The sequence below is a fragment of the Trichechus manatus genome, unplaced genomic scaffold, assembly GCF_000243295.1.
Source record: "Trichechus manatus latirostris isolate Lorelei unplaced genomic scaffold, TriManLat1.0 scaffold00057, whole genome shotgun sequence".
NCBI classification, from domain to species: Eukaryota; Metazoa; Chordata; class Mammalia; order Sirenia; family Trichechidae; genus Trichechus; species Trichechus manatus.
In genome coordinates, this window is record NW_004443993.1 from 14,233,833 (window position 1) to 14,256,642 (window position 22,810).

The following is a 22,810-nucleotide window of genomic DNA, read 5'->3' on the forward strand; positions in this document are numbered from 1 at the left end:
AAATATAAAAAAAAAAAAAAGTCTGTGACGACCAGGTCAGTGGTAAATAGGTAAATAACCTGAACTAGAAACTTGTTTTTTTGCCACATTTCCTGTGATACCCTCTGTAACTAATTTTCCACCATTAAAAATATAAAGCTTGTCCTGAGGTTCATCCTTCAGCCAAAGATTAGACTGGCCCATAAAACAAATAATGATACACGTAGCTCAAGCATACATATGACATTAAATGGGCACACCAGCCCAGGGGCAAGGATGAAAAGGCAGGACGGGACAGGAAAGCTGGATGAATGGAAATAGGGAACCCAAGGTCGAGAAGGGGAGGGTGTTAACATGTTGTGGGGTTGGCAACCAACATCACAAAACAATATGTGTATTAATTGTTTAATGAGAAACTAATTTGCTCTGTAAACCTATATCTAAAGCACAATAAAAAAATACATAATTGTTGAATAAAAAAAACAATACACAAATTGTTTCGTGATGGTGGCCAAGTAAGAGGCACCTTTGGGTTAGCAGCAGATCAAATCAACCATTTGGGACACGGAAGTACTCTTCAAAGTAATCACCAAAAACAACAACAAAAGCTAAGCCTGTTGCCGTTGAGTCGATTCTGACTCACAGTGACCCCGCAGGACAGAGGAGAACTGTCCCGTAGGGTTTCCAAGCCTGTAATCTTTATGGACAATGTTCCACTGGTATTCGTAAAGTTTTCACTGGCCAATTTTTTCAGAGTAGACCGCCAGGTCCTTCTTCCTAGTCTGTCTTAGTCTGGCAGCTGTGCCGAAAACCTGTCCACCATGGGACACCCTGCTGGTGTTTGAAATACCAGTGGCAAAGATTCCAGCATCACCGCCACACTCAAGCCAGCGCACTAGGACGAACTGACAGAGGAGCGGTGGGAGAGCTCAGCATCAGGACTGGAGGAAGACTCATTAACAACCTGCGTTATGCAGATGACACAACCTTCTTGCTGAAAGTGAAGACGACTTGAAGCACTTACTGATGAAGATCAAAGACCACAGCCTTCATCATGGATTACCCCTCCACATAAAGCAAACAAAAATTCTCACAACTGGACCAATAAGGAACATCATGATAAATGGAGAAAAGATTGAAGTTGTCAAGGATTTCATTTGACTTGGATCCACAATCAATGCCTATGGAAGCAAGAGTCAGGAAATCAAATGCATTTGCATTGCGCAGATCTTCTGCAAAAGACCTCTTTAAAGTGTTCTAAAGCAAAGATGTCATTTTCAGGACTAAGGTGCGCCTGACCCAAGCCGTGGTATTTTCAGTCACCTCATATGCATGTGAAAGCTGGACAACGAATAAGGAAGACAAAGAATTGATGCCTTTGAATTATGGTGTTGGCAAAGAATATTGACTACACCATGGACTGCCAGAAGAACGAACAAATCTGTCTTGGAAGAAGTACAGCCAGAGTGCTCCTTAGAATCAAGGACAGCAAGACTTCATCTCACATACTTTGGACGTGTTATCAGGAGCGACCAGTCCCTGGAGAAGGACATCATGCTTGGTAAAGTAGAGGTCAGCGAAAGAGAAGACCCTCAACGAGACGGACTGATATAGTGGCTGCAACAATGGGCTCAAGCATAACAACGATCGTGAGGATGCCGCAGGACCGGGTAGCATTTTATTCTGTCGTACATGGGGTCGCTAAAAGTCGGAGTCAACTTGTCTGCACCTAACAACAATCTTACAGAAGCAGACTGCCACAGCTTTCTCCCAAGGAGCGGCTGGTGGGTTCGAACCACCTACCTTTGGGTTAGCACCCGAGCGCTTCACCACTGTGCCACCAGGGCTCCTCAAAGTACTCAGCAAGGGTCCTCATAACGGTGAGGCAGGAGGGCAGTGTCAGCACAGCTGCAGGCAGAAGGGGATCAGAGTCCTTGCACAGGACAGGTGGAGGAGGGACCAAGGCTGGATGCTTCGCAGGAATTCCCAGCAGTGGCCAGGAGGATGGAAAGCTGCATTTTCTGGAAGGATCCACCTTCTCCGGCACAGTGTGGTTTGGGCAGGGTTCTGTCAGATGGTGGAGGAGTGAGGAAGTCCCCCAAAGTCCATCCTCACCTTTAGGGAAGTATGCTAATGGGAGACGCAGGGGAACAGGAGTGGCCGGAGCAGAGGTGATGGGGTCCCACCGCAGCCTTCAGACCATGAGGGCTCGGCCAAGCTCCTGAGGAGGCAGGAAAGCCGGGGTCAGCTCAGCCCTCAGGCGGAAATCCATCAGGTTAATTTGAATCGTTGTTTTCTTCCTTCCCCACAGGGCAATGAATGAGGCAGCAGTGGTACAGTGGTAGACGTCTCGCCTTCTGTGCAGGAGCCCCGGGTTCATTTCCCGGCCAAGGCACCTCACGCGCAGCCACCACCCGGCTCTCCGTGCAGGTTTGCGTGTTGCTGTGATGCCGAACAGGTTTCAGCAGAGCTTCCAGACTAAGAGGGACTAGGAAGAAAGGCCTGGCGATCCACTTCAGAAAATCAGCCAATGAAAACGCTGCAGATCACAACGGTCCTACCCACAACCAATCATGGGGACAGCACAGGACCAAGCTGCATTTTGTCCCATTGCGCATGGGGTTGTCATGAGTTGGGAGCCAACTCCAGGAGAGCTGACAACAGGAAACATCCCAATCTACAGGGTGAGGCTAGACTGTTAACCTGAAGGAATTTTCGGTAAAGACTGACCAGTGAGAATTTTTCACTATAGGTACCGTGAGTAGCAATCCGTCCAGGTCCTTGAAGAGAGAAAGAGAGCATTTGCCGATTCAAAAAATAAATAGAAGAAATAAAAACACAGTAAACAAAATTAAACAGTATGAGTAAAACAAAATAAATAAAATACAAGAAAAGAATAAATAAAATGTTATAAGCTAAATATAAAATAAATACAACAGAATAGAAATACAAAAAATAAAAATTAAAAATTACAATAAAATATAATGAAACAGAAAATAAAATTAATATAAACAGAACATAAAAAATAAAGAGAAAATAGACCAAAGTAATAAGAATTAAACCAGAAAATAAAATGCAATACAGTAAAACAACGAATAGAATTTAATCAATAAAATAGGACTCCTAAAATAATAAATAACAAAATAAAATAGTATAACAAATTGAATTAAAATAAATAAATGAAAACAAAATAGAATACATTTAAAAATAGAATTCAATAGAAGAAATTAACAAATAAAATTAGACAAGAGTAAAAATGTTTTAACCCTTTCAAGGCCTGCTGATTTTCTGCACTGAATCTTTGTTGACACCGTGTGTTTTCGGTAGTGGAATGCATGCTGAGTCACTGAGTGTGCTTACATTTTGGGTTGGTGTCATAGACGTTGAGAAATATGACGTGAAAATACCTGATCTGTGGGAGCCCGTCTGGCCCACTAGTCATGGGCGGTAGGCACCTCTGGTTTGGCCGGATGCCCCAGCTATTTTGCTTCAGTGAACGTCTCTTTCACCTCTCACGTTACCCAAGTCCCCACTGGAGGGCAATAAAGATTTTCAGCAGGACAAGCAGACTCCCACAGGCCTTCAGAGGCATGGAAAGTGGGTGGGATGCCATATGCTCCATGAGTCACAAAAGGGTTTAAACACCCTGGGGTGAGGCCGCCTGCAGCTGCCCACATCCCAGGAACATGGTGGAGAAACAGGTCTGGGCGGAGGGCATCTCAGGGTCCCCGCCGCGCTACCTTCCTGTTTTCACCAGTAACAACCTGTGTGTGGACTTCCTGGGTGGGGCAAATGGTAAATAAGGTCAGCTGCTCATGGAAAGGTTGGCGGGTTGAACCCACCCAGAGGTGCCTCGAAAGAAAGGCCTGGGGATCTACTTCAGAAAAATCAGCCAGTGGAAACCCTATGGACACACATGGGGTCAGGACTGACTGGACAACAACGGGTTTTTTTTTTCTTTTTCATGGTTGCACAACTCTGTTGAATATACTAAAAAGTACTGAATTGTACATTTTAAATGGGTGAACTGTATGGCATGAGTCGTATCTCAAAAAAGAGAAATCAAGAGAAAAGCTGACCCCTTGCAGATTCCTCTCCAGCCCAGAACTCGCCGGAAACCACAGACCTGTGCGCCCACCTCCCATCCCCAAGGCTGTTCTCCTTTGCCTGCTCCACCCCCTCCCCAGTTTCAGCCCCGCTGACCCCAGAGACAAGCTCTCCATTGCATGCCCCGTTTTCCAGACATGACATGTGCCCCTGGACATCTAGAGGCTTGTGTATTTCCTCCCCAAGTAGCCTGGAACTCGGAATCCCCCGGCTTCTCGATCCCCTAATATTGGCTCTGGGCCCCTCTGGTCTCTCCACGTGGGTCCAGGCCACTCTGACGGGGGTGGAGTCTCCATGGGACAGCAGAACTCTTCCCAATGGACCCAGGAGTGGGCACTCCGGGAGAGCCAGCTTCTGCCCCCACAGACTCCAGCCATTGCAGGCCCGCACGCCAGCCTGCCGGGTGACACTCGCTCTTCTTGTCCCAATTATTCTATGAGGGCTTCTTATTTATAGCCAGGGATGCTGGGCTCCTGCATCCTGCAAGTTTCCTTTTTCTTATTAAAAACTCTGAGCATGAAGAAAATGGGCCGTGTGAAGGAAAAACGGAGACCTCCCTTGTCCCGTGGCGGTGGAGCGTGGGAACGGTGTGCAGTGTGAGGCTGGGTACAGAGACCTCCTCAAACGTGGGAGGTGGGACAGGCGGGTGGACCTTGGTGTGACTCCCGACAGGGTGTCGGGGCAGCTGCCATTATGCCGCCTGGGGACAAGGACCACAGGCCGTGCACCAGCTCGGTTCTGGTTTACGCCATCGGGTCGTTTGCTCTGGGACCTTTGGTGGGGCGGCCAGGCCAGGCTGGGGAAACACACACACGTGCTCTTGCACACATGCTTGCCAACACACACACGTGTGCACACACGCACACATTCACAATACACTGCCTTGTACACGCACACATACACATGCTCACACGGTAACACACGTACTCACACACACTTGCACACCACAACCGCAGCCAGCGCTTGATGTGATGCAGAAAAAGGATTTATTTCCAGGATATTTTCACGTAACAAAAAGAACACAGCGTATCAAGGGTGTGAAATATGGGGTGGGGAGGCTTGTCGGCACCCCAAGGGCACGTCTCCCACCCAGGGCCGGCCTGACTCCGGCACGGCAGCGTTGGAAGGCCGCGGCAGCCCTGAGCCTTGGGTGTGTGAGCTGCACGCCTCTGGCCAGACGCCCCTGGAACATCCCTGGACGCCCTGAAGGCCCCGCACCGCTTTCGCCCTCACAACAGCCTGGCCACCTCTGGACGCTGAGTGGCGGCCGGCACAAGTAGCCACCGGGAAAGGCAGGCGTGGGGACACGGTCCCGACGGCCTGGAGGGCTTCCGGCCCCGGGGAGAGCATGTGGGGGGGGAATTGCTGGGGTCTGGAAGGGCCTGGCAGTTAGGAGCTGAGGGGCAGCGCTGGGGGCGCCACCCACTCCCGCAAACACGGTGCAGAAGGACTTGGCAGCGAGCATTAGAAGGTTACTGGGAGAAGGTTGTTTGGCCCACCCGTTCCCAACGGTGCTGTAGAAATCCTACAGACGTGCTTCCCTTCCCCGTGGGCAATGCCATGTCAGACGGAGTTAGAATTGGAAGAAAGAACAGCACGTCCTCGCCTACGCTCGGACGCTGGGTTTAAACTCCTCGATAAGGCACAGATTCGTCCATTCTCGTTTCAAGAGGCTGTTCTCCTGAGGGGCCTGGGAGAACCGTCTCCTAGGACACTCCACTCCAGTCTCTGAGCTTCCTGCCGACCGTGGTAAAGTTGCCTGGACGGAGACGCCCCAGCAGAGCCGTGGACCCTCGAAGGTCCCATCACCCTCCTCCCCGAGCCTCCTGAGACGTGTCCTGTCTCCCCTCGCTGCACTCTGGGGGTGGCCACACCCCTCCTGGCCGGCTCTCCTCCACAAGGGGATTCCCTCTGATTCAGGATCCAGAAGGTTCCTGGCTCGCAGTGCGGAGGCTCTGCCCACAACCTGACCCCCTAAGGTCTACAATCCCTCGCACATCAATCAGAACAAGAGGGGTGCTGGACGCATGCAGACCAGCGGCCTGGCACAGCAGGCAGGAGAGATGGGGCGGACAAGAGGGGTACGGTGGGTCTGTGTCCTGCAAGCTGGTTCACGCTGGTTATCTGGCTGTGGGCAGTGGGGACCCCAGGGGACAAAAGGCCACCAACCAAGTCCTCTGCCACCCACAGGGGGCCTGGTGCCGCCTGCCAGGTCTCCTCCCAGCTCGAGGCCGAGTGGGCAAGGGTGGAGAGTAGGCGCAGGGCTGGGGGTCTCTCAGCCTTGAAAGAAGGACAGAGGCTGACCTGCTACTGCCTGCCCTGAGCGGGTCCCACTGGCCAGACCCCCGTGACCTGGAGGGAAAGGGCTGCACACGGCAGACAGGACAGTGAGCGTTTCATGGAACCAGGGGGTCCCCCGGCCCGGACGGCACAGGCTGGGTGTCTTGAGGCAGCGCTGAGCGAGATCCACTCTCGGAAGTGAGATGAACACGACACGGCCGGCAAACCTCCCACGTCCACTAGCCTGGCTGGGGGACCCCAGCCTGCGTTGGCCCCGCCCCCCCGCCCCCCGCCAGCCCGCTGGAGAGGGAGGGGCGCTGCCTCCCGGGGGGCCTGCGGGGACAGACGCTGAAGGCCCCAGGGACCCAGGTGGCGGCGGTGTCGACAATGCAGGGGGAGGCGGGGGCGGCCGCACGGGTGGGGACAGGGCCGGCCGGCTCCCTCAGGGCCACTGGCTGCCGCCGCCCGGGTAGTTGGGCACGGTGGGGTACTCGGGCAGGCTGTTCCCCGAGAAGTTGTTGTACTGGGCCTCCCGCGACGGTGGGTTCCGCCACGTGCCCGTGCTCCACTCTGTCTGCGCCTTCTGGACGCTTCCACCGGCCCCCCGGTAGATACTGTGCACCTGCAGGGAGGCACGAGGAGACAGATTAGGGCGTGTGTGAGCGTGTGTGAGCGTGACAGCGTGTGCGTGTGAGAGAGACCCGCTCTTCCTTAAGGTCAGGCCCATTCTTCCAAAACTAATTACAGCGGTGACGGGGAGCCTCGTGGAAACCAGAGAATACAGACAATCTGACACCGTCCTCCGGCCTCCGCCCGGACTGTGAACCGCCGTCTGTCCTTGTGTGCCCTTTTTACGCGCGTGCACTTTGCCCACACTCAGGGTCTGAAGGTCCCAGAGCTGTGGAGACAAAGCCTCCCGCACTGGGGGCTGAGAACAGCAGACGCTCGTTCCCCCAGGGTTCTGGAGCCCAGGAGCCCCTCAGGGCGTCGGCAGGGACGCGCTCCCTCCAGAGGCTCCAGGGGAGGCCACGTCACTGCCATCTCTGCCTCATCCTCACCTGGCTGGCTGTCTGTCTTCCCTGTGTCTGTCTGTCCACGTGTCTCTCTTCTTAAGGCAGCAGGTACTGGATTAGGGCCCACCCTGCTCCAGCACGGCCTCCCATTAACAGTGACATCTGCAAAGAGTCTACTTCCACACAAGTCCACGTTCGGAGATTCCCGGTGAACATGGACTTTTGGGGCCTCTAGGCCTGGCAAGGAGCTCTGGTGGCGCAGTGGTTTAAGTGCTCGGCTGCTAATTGAAAGGTCAGCAGTTCAAACCCACTAGCTGCTCCAAGGGAGAAAGATGTGGCGGTCTGCTTCCGTAAAGATGTACAGCCTCGGAAGCCCTGTGGGGCAGTCCTACTCTGTCCTGTAGGGTCGCTCTGAGTCGGAACCGACCGGACGGCAGTGGGTTCGGTTTGGGTTTTCTAGGCCTGGCGATCTCCTTCCAAAAATTAGTCAATGAAAACTCTGTGGGTCACAACAGAACACTGTCCAACTCACTCGCCTTGGACACGTCAGCAGGACGGATCCATCACTGAAGGAGGACGTCACGTTTGGGGAGCAGAGGGCCGGCGAGGGTGAGGGAGACCCTAGGTGAGATGAATCGGCACGACCGCTGCAGCAACGGACCCGGACACGCAGGTGAGCGTGAGGATGGCACAGGACCACGCAGGTTCGTCGTGTTGTCGTGAGCTCTCCATGAGCCGGAGTCAACTCGACAGCAGCGGGCTGTCTGTCTGTCATCCACCCACTTCTCTCCATCCCTGTACCTCCATCCATCCCTCTCTCCGTGTATATGTGTATTCTGTCTCTCCCTCCATCTATCCCCCCCACGTCTATCTCCCTCTCTAGCCATCTATCCCTCCCTCTCTCTCTCTGTACCCATCTATCTCCCAGTCCATCCCTCCTAGGACACTGAGGCTGTTTTTCCCATGAGGCAGTTTGTCCCGCCCTCCTGTGTCACGACCTGTCTCCTCCCATTGAACACGGTCTGCGCGTCTCTCCTCACCGCGGAATCTTGTCTTTCAGCAACACCGGTCACTGGGGGGCCGCCTGGCCCACGCCCGACACCTCCTGCCTGCGTCCCCGTCGCTCTTGTGAAGCCCGGAGGACAGCACCTAGTGTGCAGATGTGCTCCATAAACCCACGGCTCTGACGAGGAGGAGGGAGCACTGGGGCCTCGAACCCCGTGCTGTGAACAGCCATCTTGGGGCACACGGCCATCTCGGGGCGCACGGCCATCTTGGGGCACACTGCCATCTTGGGGCACATGGCCATCTCGGGGCGCACGGCCATCTTGGGGCACACGGCCATTACGGGGTACACGGCCATCTCGGGGCACACGGCCATCTCAGGGTACACAGCCATCTCGGGGCACACAGCCATCTTGGGGCACATGGCCATCTCGGGGTATACGGCCATATGGGGTATACAGCCATCTCGGGGTGCACAGCCATCTCGGGGTACACAGCCATATGGGGTATACAGCCATCTCGGGGTACACGGCCATCTTGGGGTGCACAGCCATCCTGGAGTGCACAGCCATCTCGGGGTACACAGCCATCTTGGGGGACATCTTCCTCACGCTCTCACTGCCGTCGGGGAGGCTGAGCTGGTCTGTCCCCGCTCCCCACACCCCATCTGCTCCTCTGGGAACTCAGGCTGTGTTATTTCTAGAAATCGTGGCACACTCAAGAGGCCAAAAAATGGTATTTTGTTTTAACGTGTCGTTCCTGATTAGTGAGGTTGAATGCTTTTATTAATTTCCCCTGGAATTTCTTTCTTCCTCTGTGTCCATTAACGGTCTGCTGCTCCTGGCTGAGACTGCAGGACTCCCCGAGTCGACTGCCTGGAGATACTCTTCGAGCCTCAAACTGAAACTACCCCAAGGTCGCCTTGTCGCTAAATAACAAACTGGTTAAGAAAATAATGACTATCACCCGTAAGTACCGTGCTCGTTTAAAAAATCACCTATGTGAATCCAAACGGTCAACAAATACTTTAAAACAAAGATGAGACTGGAAGGTAGCAGGGAAACTAGATGAGTGGAAACAGAACAACCAGAAGGGAAATAATGAGAATGGTCACACACTGAGAAGAATGTAACCAACGTCACTGAACAACTTGTGTGGAAACTGTTATGGGGAACCTAAACTGCTGTGTAAGCCTTCACCGAAAACACATTATTAAAAAAAAAAAATCTGTTTCTCTGCCGTTTGCACTGGGGGGGGAGTCGTATAGGAGAGACAAGGCTGAAGGCCTGTCTGCCGGGAAAGGCCAGCTGGCAAGGGGCCCTCCACTGCGTTCTGCGAATGTGGATTTGGGGAGGGCTCCCACCACCCTAAGGAGCAGTGGTTAAGCGCTCGGCTGCTAACCAAAAGGTCAGTGGTTCGAACCCACCAGCCACTCTGTGGGAGACGGCACTGGTAATCTGCTCCCATACACATTTCAGCCCTGGAAGCTCCATGGGGCAGTTCTACTCTATCCTATAGGGTCGCTGTGTGTCAGAATGGACCCAATGGCAGTGGGCTTCATTGATTTCTCCCAGAACCCCGACTGGTGAGAGCAGCTCTCTGTGCCTGGACCGCCCATGGGAACAACGTGGCTCATGCTGAACCCCTGCTTTCCTTCTGCTGTGCTGCTCGGTGCTATCCAGTCAATTCTGACTCACAGCGACCCCACGGGAGAGAGGACCACCGCTCATCGGGGTTTCTAGGCTGTGATCTTTATGGGAGCCGATCGCCAGGGCTTTCTCCCGTGGAGCCGCTGGGTGGGTTTGAACCGCCAATCTTTTGGTTAGCAGTCAAGCGTTTAACCATTGCGCCACTAGGACTCCTTGCTTTTGTCCTGGGGTCTGGAATTCTGGGACGTGCCAGGCAGAGGTGCCCACGTGGCAGGCCCTCAGTAACAGCCCTGGGTGCTGGGTCTCCAGGGAGCTTCCTGGTGGACAGTGCTTCACGTACCATCACGACTTGGGGGGCAGGAAGTACGTGCCGTGTGGCTCCACAAGGTCCCTGGTGGTCACATGGTCTGCGCTTGACTACCAACCTGTGGTACTGCAGAAGAATGGCCTGGCAATCTGCGTCCATAAAGATTACAGCCAAGAAAACCCTATGGAGCTCAGCTCTCTTCTGTAACACACGGGGTCGCCATGAGGTGGAATCGACTCAGCATCAGTGGGTTTGGTTTCTCTGTGTGACTCCATGGGGAGGGGGCTCTGGACGCTTCTGCTTGGTGTCCCGGGACCCCATCCCCGGCACCCTCTCTCTCTGCGGATTGTGCTGTGTCCTGTCGCTGTGACAAATCACCCAATGAGCGTGACTACCTGCCGAGGCCTGGGGGTTCTGTCTAAGCACTAGACCTGGAAGGCGCCCAGGGGCCCCAATACAGGGGCCATCTCCCTCTCGTGTTTTGGGAGAACTCACCCCATTTTGAGGCTGCTCGTCCTTGCTTTCATGCTTCAGGAACACTGTCAGTTTGTCATTTGCTTTTTAGCTCGATGACGTTTTGTTGCTGAGTGGAAGTTCGTGACTGGAATTTATTAAGCTTTCCTCCCTCCCTGGATTAGATCTGGAATCTCACCGAGATCCACCTAAGGCATCTTCAGCATGTTCGCAGCTCGTTTTCCAGCCTCCCCTCCTCCCGTGAGTCGTCCATGCAGGGGGATGGACTGCGGTGTTGACATGGGGTGGGCCGGGACCAGCTTTCACCTCGCCTTCCCAGACGGCCGAGTACACTGTTAGATGATCCAGTGGATCACGTCTTCAAGTGGCCAGAGGGCCCTACTTCAAGGAGACACACTCGTGAGGGCCTAGGAGGCTGTCATGGGTTCAACTGTGTCCCCCAAAAGGACACGTGAAGTTCTAACCCCTGGTACTGTGACTGTGACCTCGTTTGGAAATAGGGTCTTTGCAGATGTAATCGACTGCCGTGTGGTCACACAGAGGAGGGGGTCCCTGATCCAATGCTGGGGTCCTTCTGAGAGAAATCTGGACGCAGAGACACAAGGGGCGGACAGCCGTGAGAAGACGGAGACAGGGAGGGGAATGATGCGGCCACAAGCCGAGGAAGGTGGGGCCACCGGAAACCAGAAGGGACAAGGAAGCATCCTCCCCTAGAGCCTCCGGAGGCAGCACGGCCCTGCCGACCCCCTGAATTTGGACTTCTGGTCTCCAGGGCTGAGAAGGGATGAGTTCCTGTGGTTTTGAGCCCCCGACGTTGTGGTACTTGTACGGCAGCCCCAGGAGTCCACCCTAATGTCTAGAGCCGAGGGGCGCCACCCACTGGCCTGTGCAGACGCAGAGACGCAAGTCCCTTCTTTGGTTCTTGTGGGGGACATTGTGACAACTTCGTTGTTGCTGTTTCTGTTAGCTGCCATCAAGTCGGCCCCCAAAACGGCAACCCCCCGCAACACGGAACAAAACAGGGCCTGGTCCTGCGCCATCCCCACGATCGGGCGTGGGACAGACCACTGTGATCCGCAGGGTTTTCACTGGCTGCTTTGGAGTCAATAGCCAGTCCTTTCCTCCTAGTCCATGTTAGCCTGGAAGCTCTGCTGAAACCTGTTCAGCACCACAGCGGCACGCAAGCCTCCCCGCTGACAGACGCGTGGTGGCTGCGCACGAAGTGCACTGGCCGGGAATCGAACCCACGTCTCCCACATGGAAGGTGAGAATTCTACAACCGAGCCTCCAACGAACCCAACAGGCCTCTCAGGGTTGTCAAGAGTCCAGAAGACTGGTCTCAGCTTCGCTTCCCTGGGACGCGTCCACCGTGCGTGCAGCCAAAGACGGCCAGGACGGCCACCCCGGGCAGGGCCGGCTCCAGTCAACACGCCCCAGCGCTGCCTGCTCCTCGGCCTCGTCACCCCCCACCAGGTGAACACGGCTCGTGGAGACCCTGCGTGTGCAGACAGGCCTCCCTAAGTACGACCACTGCCGGCTGGGAAATCTCCACACACCCGAAGCAGCACCGCCCAGTGGGACATGCTCAACCTGCGTCGTCCTGCAGGGGAGCCGCCAGCACAGGCAGCCACCGCGCCCCTGAAACAGGCCTGCACGACCAGGGACTGCATGTCCGGGTCACCTTCGTTTTACTCACCTTAGCTTTACATGTAAACAGCAATGCTCGGCCGGCGGGGGCCGAGTCGCCAGCGCAGACTAAGCTGCAGGACGCGTGTGCTCTCACTGCACCACCACCGGGCCGTTTTCCCAGCCCTCCCACCTTAGAAGGCGGCCACGGGTGGGCGGACAGGGTCTTTCAGTCTGCCTGACCACCTGGGGGTTCTTGCCAGCTAACAGGCATCCCTCCACTTCCCAGAGAGTCAGTTTCTGCTCCTGAAATGGGGCTCAGACAAGTCCCCGGGGCTCACGGGAGCAGGTGAGACGAAGCGTACAAAGACCCGGCTGGCCCGGCCTTCCCAGGACCCAGAGCGCGTACCTTCATGATCGCGACAGCCATCATGGCGGCCGACACGGAGAACATGATGGCGGGGAGCAGCATGACCACGGCGGCCCCGACACTGGTTTGGAAGAAGCTGATCGCTGCCAGCCAGCCACTGCAAGAAGGGAGAGCGAGCGTGGGTGCCAACATGAACACAGACACCAGCAGGAGACAAAGGACCAGCAGAAAGACGGGCAGTTAGCGCCAGGACGAGTGGCCACCAACTTCTGAAAGGATGCTCCAACCCACCAAGGAAGACACGCAGGCGAGGGCGAGGCATTGTTTCCTAACCACCCCGCCAGCAAACTCTGCGTGGGTGAGGGAATGAGGAAACGGGGACCACACTGTTGGGGGGAGTGTACGCCCTTATGAGAGGGAAGCGAGGCGCAATCTGTAAAAGGCTGAAACGCTCACCCCTTCTAGCCCAACAACCCCACAGGCAGTCCCCAGTTACGAACGTCCGACTTCCATACACCCCGAAGTTAAAGCCTGTTATATTAAAAACCTGGAGGTACATCCAGTGGTTCGTAAGAAGAAACAGGCGCTACTTCGCAATGCACATCAAAACATTATTATTACTATTACTGTATTACCACGTTAAAGATATTTTAGAAGCTCTGGAAGAATTTCTTTAACGTTTTTTATGCATAGAAAAGGACGCTATATACTAAGACAAACATTTGACTGACTGACATTAGACACGAACCGTACCTAACTATTCCGACTTATATACAAATTCAACTTAAAGACAGACTTAGGAATGGAACTCGTGCATAATCTGGGGACTGCCCGTACGTCTAAGAGTTTATCCTATAATTGTTTCTAATCATGAAAAACTAGACATAAGCTGATAGAAATAACACAAATATAAATGTATACACCCACCCAGCAGCTCCGCGGGAGAAAAGACCTGTGATCCGCTCCCGTAAAGATTACAGACTAGGAAACCCTTCGGGGCAGTTCCACTCTGTCCCATGGGGGCGCTGTGAGTCAGAATGGCACTCGATGGCACCCAACAACCACCACGGCCCGCACAATGGACTACCAAGGAACCAATAAAAACAGAGGGAAGAAGGACACAGCAGATCCTGTGACGTCTGTTCCCTCGTCAGGCAGCGTAAGGAAGAATATCCACCTTGCCATCCATGCTTCCTTCTGGGGGGAGGGGGAGGTTGCAGGCAATATGGCATTTTTGAATTTTTTCTCCAGACAGAAAATAAAACTACATGGTTCACAATTCAGAAAACTTAGAAGAATATATAATGAATAGTAGACTCCTTCCCTGCCCACAGGCAACACACACAAATGGAGAAACAGCATGGCCCATCCGCATAATGCAATGTTACTAGGCCGTAAAAAGGAATGAAGTTCTCAGATGCGCTGCAATGTGGGTGAACCTCGAAAACATCCTGCTGAGTGGGCGAAGCCACAGGCTGTAGGACCCACTGACAGGAAGTGTCCAGAACAGGCAGATCCATAGAGACAGAGTGGATCGGTGGTGGCTGGGGGCTGAGGGGAGAGAAGAAGGGGTCAGTGCTAATGGGCACGGGTTTCTTTCTGTTGATGGGGCGATACAGAATGTTGTGAATTTAGATTGTGATGCTGATGGTTGTTATGGACAGAATTGCACCCCTAAAAAGTGGTGTTGTAAATCCTAACCTCTATGTCTGTGGTTATGCCATTTGGGAGTGGGTTGTCTCTGCTATGTTAATGAGGCAGGAGTATTGTAGGGTGTGTCTTGAATTAATCTCTTCTGACACATAAAAGAGACTGAACAAGCAGATGAAAGCAGCAGAGACGGGGAAGACCGCTGCCAAGCCACATGGAGATCTCCAAGGAACCAGCAAACAGAAGCTGAAGAGACAAGGGCCTTCCCCTAGAGCCGACAGAGACAGAAAACCTTCCCTAGAGCCGGAGCCCTGAACTCGGCCTTCTAGCCTCCTGTGAGAGGCCAGATTCCTGTTTGTTAAAGCCACCGCTTGCGGTATTTCTGTTACAGCAGCACCAGGTAACCGAGACAATGGTACAACTCTGTGAAGGTACTAAAAATACTGAATCATACACTTCAAAGGGGTGAATCTGCAGGTATGAATCACACCTCAGTAACGCCACCACTAACGAGACCCAGCTTGGGAAACAGTGCAGGCTGAGGCACTTCAGCAAACAAACCGCAAGGAAAGGGGGAGGGGCGCCTGCAGGTTAGGGAGACTTCAGAGGTACATCCACCTGGGGGAACGTGTGGACCTTATCTGGATTCTGGTTTGAATAACCTGCTAAAAAAGGAGCTTAGCTAAACGCAATATGGCATCCTGAAACAGAAGAGAATGTTAGCGGAAAAACTGGTAGCATTCCAATAAAGTCTGGAGGCTTGGCTGCTAACCAAAAGGCTGGAGGTTCAAGTCTACCCAGAAGTGCCTTGGAAGAAAGGCCTGGCGATGTACTCTGGAAAAATTAGGCTTTGAAAACACTGTGGGGCTTCGTCCTACGCTGTCGCGCACGGGGTTGCTAGGAGGCGGGGTCAATTTGGTGGTAGCTCATAGTGTCAAGAGTGGTGACTTAGGGTGCTGATGTGAGGGGAAGCTGGGTGAGACGGAATTCTCTGTTCCATCTTTGTAACTTTTCTGTAAAATCTGAAAAATGTTAAAGTAAAAAGTCTATTAAAAAAAAAAAAAGAAGAACCCCGAGAGTATGGCCCCCCGACACCTTTTTAGCTCAGTACTGAAGTCACTCCCGAGGTTCACCCTTCAGCCAAAGATTCGACAAGCCCATAAAACAAAACGAGACTAAATGGGCACACCTGCCCAGGCGCAAGGATGAGAAGGCAGGAGGGGACAGGAAAGCTGGTAATGGGGAACCCAAGGTCAAGAAGGGGGAGTGTTGACATGTAGTGGGGCTGTTAACCAATGTCATAAAACAATATGTCTACTAGCTGTTTAATAAGAAACTCATCCGCTCTGCAAACTTTCATCTAAAGAACAGCAATAAAACAACGAGTGGAAAAGTATGAATTTCTCTATCTTGACAATACTAAGGAGCTACTGTTAATTTGTTAGGTGTGATAACAGCATTGTAAGCGGCCCTGGTGGTGCAATGGTTAAGTGCTCAGCTGCTAACCCAAAGGTTGGTGGTTCAAACCCACCCAGAGGCTCCATGGAAAAAGACCTGGAGATCTGTTCCCATACAGATTACTGCCTAGGAAACCCAATGGGGCAGTTCTACTCTAACACTGGGTCACCGTGGGTGGGAATCAACTCAACAGCACCCAGCAGCAGCACTGCGGTTCTGTTCCAAGACATCCGTCCCTTTCAGAGGTCCTGGCAGAGATGCTAACAGACGAAGCCTTACGAGGCCTGGCGTTTGCTCCCAGATGTCCCAGCATGGGGCTAAGTGGGAAGCTGCTGAAGCAAGGTCGGCTGTGAGCTAGAAATTTTCAGAGCTGGGTGATGAGGACAGATACTCTCTACTTCTGCAAAAGTTTAAAATCTTCCTTGGTGAAATGTTTTGAAAAATCCAGACCATCAACTGTTCGCGGCTGGGTTTTCTTCCCACCTGGAAAGCCCTGAGTGTGGGGTTGACGTCCGCCCCTTAGTGGCCAGAAGTGGAACTGCCGGGCAGGAAGGCGGTCGGGATGGGGCCGGGCAGTGGGTGGCCTGGTCCCATCTGAGCGCCCCACCGGCCCGGCAGGTGGGGCCACCCCCTAACGGGTGAGGAGGCAGGACGGAGCATCAGGGAGGCGTCCACACGGCCATGTGGGGAGCCGGGCTGAGCTCGCTCGAGCCCTGCTTCCCTCGTGTGGAGTCGGGCCGAGAGCACCAAGGCCGCCTCACCACTCAAACTGGGGTCTCCCACGTGGGAGGCGAGGATTCCACCACCGCATCCACGCTGTAGCACTCAACCCACACTAACACTCGCACCGCGTCCAGATCCCTACGATTCCCGCGTATCGCGCTCGCAAAGCTTACTGATAAAAGACCCTCGCGGGCCAGGCTTACCACGCGCCCCATCCAGAGAAGCCAACGGCCTGGATGACCGTCAGGACGAACTGGGCCCCGAAGATGAAGAAAAACGCCATGAAGTTAAAGGAGCTGTTGGCCCTGGGGGGGAGAGAAGGCATGACCTCTCAGACGCTGCCCAGAGGGAAGACCTAAGGCTCAGAGGGGCAGGACGGAAACCGGCTTATGTCTTCAACCAGTAACCAGGCGCTGACCAGCGGCCACTGAGCCAGCCCCCACTCATGGCGACCCCACATGTGTCAGAGTAGAACTGTGCTCCACAGGGTCTTCAACGGCTGGTTTTTCAGAAGTAGATCACCAGGCCTTTCTTCCGAGGTACCTCTGGGTGGACCCGAACCTCCAGCTGGGTGTGCTCACTGTTTGCTCCACCCAGGGGGTCCACACACAGGTTATTACAGATGAAGATAAGAAGACAGAGCGTCAGGGACCCCGCGATGCCCTCTGCCAACACCAGTTTCTCCACTTCATTTTTGGGACGGGGGCACGGGGCAGCTGCAGGGGTGAAATGTTTTGAAAAAATGTTTTGAAAAACCCCAGGATGCTCCCAGGGACTGGAGGAGGTGGGAATGTTCCAGAACTACAGGTGGTGATAATTGCACAACTCTGTGAAGATACTAACAGCCACCGAGCCATACACTTTAAAAAGGGATCCTCTGGCATGTGAATTATCTCAATAACGCTGTTATTAAAAAGCAAAACAAAAACAACGAACAGGCAGCAGCTGGATTTGGTCCAGGGGCCGCAGTGTGCGACCCGATGCAAACCGTCATCCAACTGAACGAGAAAGAGAGGCAGCTGCCAGCCACTGACCCAGCACAGACCAGGCTCTCCTGGGCCGTCTGGGACGCATGCTCCCTCTGCGAACGAGGGAGGGGCTGCAGAAATCAGGGCGCGGGAGCGGAAGCCTGGGGTGCCCTGTCTGGAGCAGGCCGCACACTCTGGCATGCGTCCTGCTCTCAGCCTGGGTGCTCCGACTCACCGGAAGGCCTTGTAGGCGGGCCGGAACCAGCACACGTAGCTGCAGGGCGAGAAGAGCAGCAGCCAGACGAAGGCCAGGCCGAAGTTGGCCCCGGAGCCGCCGCTGATCCACCAGGCCAGGCAGGCGACGAGGTTCACCGCCAGCGTGGCACAGTAAACTGGGGGCAGGACAGGGCAGAGGCTGAGCTGGGGCCGGGGCCAAAGGCTCCGTCTGTCCCCTCCCCGCCCCTAGGTGCTCAGAGCGGGGCAGGGAGCAGGGTTCCCAGCCTCTCGCTCATTCCGCCAGGGAGGGCCAAGCTAGGCCGCAACCCCGTCCGCTTCGTCCACTGCCCCATGCCAGCCCCAGGGCGGAACTTTATTAGAAGCACCGGAGGTCAGCCCCAGAGAACATCAATGAAGCAGCTCCTGTCGTCTGGGCTCCCTGGGGCGAGACTTTTCTCCTGTCAGGTTGTCTTGGCCTTTGGGGCATCATGGGGGTACCCAGGCTGGGCGCAGCTGCGCTCCCGCCCGCCCCTGCTGCAAAGGACTCTGAGAGTTGCCAGGGCGGGGTGGGGGTGGGGGGCTTACATATCCACAGGCGGTAGATGCGCTTCACCAGGACCTGGTGCTCGATGGGGATCTCGTCAGAGAAGTTCTGGTAGAAGCAGGGCTTCAGGGGGATGAACTTGGGCAGCGGCGGGAAATTGTTCTCCTTTCCTGCAAGGATAGAAGACGCCACAAAGTGAAACACCAGGCCGGGGTGAGGGGATAACAGCCCCAAGAGCAGAGACAGACCGACTCAGTGCTCACAGGCGCCCTCTGGGGGCCACAGGGAGGACAGACCGAGGGGAGTGAGGGTGAGACCAGGTGGGTGTCTGGGGAAGAGCATTCCAAGCAGAGAGAACAGCCAGTGCAAAGGCCCTGGGGCAGGACTGTGTCTGCCAGGTCTAGGAGCGGCGAGGGGCAGTGGAGAGCGTGCAGGAACCAGAGGAGTGAGGTCAGTGGTGAGGTGGCGTCCACCCTGAGGGACATGAGGAGCCCAGGAACATCCTGAGAGGGCGCCTTCATGTCGGCCATGCTCAGCCTGTGCTTGCTCGCACGCCCCCTCAGGAACCTGGAGACAAGTTCACTGAAACACATGGGCGAGGCCCTGCCACTGTCCGGTCCACCCTCAAGGGAGCCGCCAAAAGCCAAATCAGCATACCACAAGCCTGTGGAGTCTCACAAATGCTCCCCGCTCTGACAGGACACCAGCACACCGCGGGCCTGTGTGGTCTCCTCACACACCACACGCTCCCCTCTCCGACAGGATGCCGGCACACCGCGGGCCTGTGTGGTCTCCTCACACACGCTCCCCGCTCCGACAGGACGCCGGCACACCGCGGGCCTGTGTGGTCTCCTCACACACGCTCCCCGCTCCGACAGGACGCCGGCACACCGCGGGCCTGTGTGGTCTCCTCACACACGCTCCCCGCTCCGACAGGACGCCGGCACACCGCGGGCCTGTGTGGTCTCCTCACACACGCTCCCCGCTCCGACAGGACGCCGGCACACCGCGGGCCTGTGTGGTCTCCTCACACACGCTCCCCGCTCCGACAGGACGCCGGCACACCGCGGGCCTGTGTGGTCTCCTCACACACGCTCCCCGCTCCGACAGGACGCCGGCACACCGCGGGCCTGTGTGGTCTCCTCACACACGCTCCCCGCTCCGACAGGACGCCGGCACACCGCGGGCCTGTGTGGTCTCCTCACACACGCTCCCCGCTCCGACAGGACGCCGGCACACCGCGGGCCTGTGTGGTCTCCTCACACACGCTCCCCACTCTGACAGGTACCAGCACAACACGGACCTGTGTGGTCTCCTCACATAACCTCCCCCCTGGCAGGACACCAGCACACTGCAGGCCCCCTCCACCACTGGTGCAAAGGAAATGAGAAGCAAACCCCGTGTGGGGCCTTGGGCAGGACTCACCTGACATGTCTGCAGTGGCTGACACAGCACGTGGCTGAAGCCACAGCCCACCTGGAAGAGAAGACAGTGACAGTCAGCCCCTAAGGCCGCAGAGATAACCTGGCACCCAGCGTAGGCCCGGGCTGCTGCCACGTGTGGGGGCCTAGCGGCCAGGCTACCCTCAAGAATGGAGAGCCCTTGACTGTGCCTCGGTCTCTCCGATCCTGTGGGTTCTCACTGAAGGGCCAGCCCAGCTTGCCTGCAGGCTCAGCTGGCGCCCGAGGCCTAGTGTCTAGGCCTCGTATCACCTCCCCTCAGGACCCAGCCCCTCCCCTCCGGCCCTGGAGCCCAGCGGGCATCCCGAAAGAGGGAGCTAGTCCAAGTGTCCCCCTCTATCCCACCCCGATGGCTCTGAGCAGCCCGGTCTGAGTCACCAAGAGTGGGGTTCTCGGCCTGGCACTCATGGCTGTGACCCTGGGCAGCCACATACCCTCTCTGGGCCCACTCGTGACCCCATGAGTCTCATGGGGCCCAGGACCCTGACTCAATCCAAGTGAAGCTCCTGGCACCACAGCAGTACCCAGTAGCCTCTGAGACGGAGCCTGCGGCCCGGGTCGGGGGTACTGCTCTGCCCACCAGGCCACGCTGATGGCATGCCTGAGCAGAGCCCAGTCTGTTCCAAAAGGGCCATTTTCAGGGAATAAGTTGGCCAACAGGACACGGACTCCTTGACAGGGACGGTGAGGAGATCCTGATGACACTCAGGTCTCCTGGGTCTGACCCACCAGTGGGTTCCCAGGCTCGCTGCCCAGTGCCAGCCCCTCGCCTAGGCTGGGGGGGCATGGCCTCTTGAGGGGGCCCTCACACCCCCAACTCAGACCAAGAGAGCCTATGCAGAGAGCCAGGATGGATGCTGCCACCTGGTCCCCCTCCATGCCTCCCCACCGGCTGAGCCAGGGGCCCCCACTGCCGCCTTGTGCCCCTCCGCACCTTCCCACTGGCTGAGCCAGGGGCCCCCACCACCACCTGGTGCCCCTCTGCTCCTTCCCACCAGCTGAGCCGGGGGCCCCCACTGCTGCCTTGTGCTCCTCCATACTTTCCCACTGGCTGAGCCAGGGACCTCGCGGGCTGGCTCCTGACACAGGCCTGGTCCGCTGCCTGGAGGCTGGCCCCTCCAGACAGAGCCCCCATGGGGGCTGGGACTGTCCCCCAAGCCCAGCGCTCCTCACGGCCCCAGCAGCTCACACAGTCGCCAATCACATTTGGCACTAGCTGGATAGATAAAGGCCTAACCAGCATCTGCAGGCAGATGTGCGCCCTGCCTTCACTGTCCTGGTGTCCTGGGGGAGCCTGTGCCGCCCCCTCTAGGTCCCCTCTCTCCATCTAAGGAGGGAACATGGGGGACCTGAAGGAGCCTTTAAGGGCAGCTGGTATCAGACACAGCTGGCCGGGCAGCGTCCCAGCTCATCTAGAACCTTCCAAGCCCAGGAAACAGGAGGACAGTACCACTGGAGCCCCCTCTGCCCACCGGAAACCACCCCGAGCCCCAGGTAACTCTCAGACTGTGGCGCGCGCCCCACACACCCGCCCCGCCTTACAAGCCAGAGGGCCCAGGGCGGATGCATGGACTCCGCCCCCGTGGAAAGGCCACACTGCCCCAGGGACTGGCCGGTCACCACACCACTCTGCCATTGACACACACGAGCCTGGTTGGGTTGTTTATTTCCACATATTGAACCCGTTTTCTGACACCTGAGATAGAGGGGCGCGATCACGGGGGCCACAGTGACTTCAGGAGCTCAGAGCCGAGCCTCTCGGTGGGGCCAGAGAAGGGAGCCCAGTGCCAGGCGGCCCCACGCACTCCAGTCCAGGGAACGCGTGCTCTGAGCAGGAGCCGGCCCCCCAGAGTCACCGTGTGGTCGGCGACAACAGCCTGGCTCAGAACAGAGGCGCCATGCACAGCGGGCACGGAGGGGGCATCTGTGGGGTCTCTGGCAGGGTCACTGCTATGGCTCGTCCATGAATCCTGGGCGTTGGGGGTGGAGGAGGCTCTGGGCAGACAGGAGCATCCGTGGACTCCGGGCAGAGGCAGTCAGGGAGAGGAAGCAGCTGGGCAGACGGGGCGTCCGTGGGGTCTCTGATAGGGTCACAGCTGCAGCCTGCCCACGGACCCCAGGTGTCGGGAATGAAGGAGGCCCGACAGCCGCACACCTACACGTCGGGATCAAGTCGGCGGCACTGGGCAGATGAGGCGTGCATGGGATCTCTGATAGGGTCACAGGCACAGCCTGCCCACGGACCCCGGGTGTCGGGAATGAAGGAGGCCCGACAGCCGCACACCTACACGTCGGGATCAAGTCGGCGGCACTGGGCAGATGAGGCGTGCATGGGATCTCTGATAGGGTCACAGGCACAGCCTGCCCACGGACCCCGGGTGTCGGGAATGAAGGAGGCCCGACAGCCGCACACCTACACGTCGGGATCAAGGCGGCGGCACTGGGCAGATGAGGCATCCATGGAATCTCTGATAGGGTCACAGGCACAGCCTGCCCACGGACCCCGGGTGTCGGGAATGGAGGAGGCCCGACAGCCGCACACCTACGTGTCGGCATCGAGGCGGCCACACTGGTCCTCCAGCACGCCGCGGAACACCTGGAAGCGGTGGTTGAGGTCGGGCCGGGCGTGGAGGCGGAAGCGGGTGCCCAGGGCGCCGTCGGGCGAGGGCGCCCCGTAGAAGACCCTGCGGATGCGAGCGTGCACGAGGGCCATGGCGCACATGACGCAAGGCTCGCGGGTGACGTAAAGGTCGTAGCCAGTGCAGACGTACGGGAGCCCGTCCTCACCGTCCTCCTCACGGCAGTCCTGCTTCCGCACGGTGCCCGCCCGGACGGCCTGGCTGGTGGCAGCCAGCGTGAGGGAGCAGGCGGGGTGGGGCCTGAGGTCGTGGGCGCCGCGGCCCTGACCCTGGGCCACGAGGTCGATGCACACCATGGTGGCGTGCAGCAAGGGGCTGGCGGCACTGCGGCAGTCGTGGCCC

The 22,810-nt window shown here is 56.5% G+C and overlaps 2 protein-coding genes across 2 annotated transcripts in view; both read right to left on the minus strand.

The window, feature by feature from the left end:
• Positions 1 to 6,808: 6,808 nt before the first annotated feature.
• SCAMP4 (secretory carrier membrane protein 4) lies at positions 6,809 to 19,839 on the minus strand. The gene is made up of 6 exons (XM_023733329.1): positions 19,795 to 19,839; positions 18,411 to 18,539; positions 17,845 to 18,001; positions 16,845 to 16,946; positions 12,850 to 12,967; positions 6,809 to 6,988 (listed from the first exon to the last, which is right to left on the minus strand). The coding sequence occupies exons 1-6, from the start codon at positions 19,799 to 19,801 to the stop codon at positions 6,809 to 6,811; spliced, it is 693 nt and encodes a 230-aa protein (XP_023589097.1). The 5' UTR covers positions 19,802 to 19,839.
• Positions 19,840 to 22,371: 2,532 nt separating this feature from the next.
• Positions 22,372 to 22,810, minus strand: part of ADAT3 (adenosine deaminase tRNA specific 3) — a 1,135-nt gene continuing 696 nt past the window's right edge. The window contains exon 2 of the mRNA XM_012556214.1: positions 22,372 to 22,810. This exon is cut by the window's right edge and continues 21 nt beyond it. Within this exon, the coding sequence (XP_012411668.1) occupies positions 22,372 to 22,810 (439 nt within the window).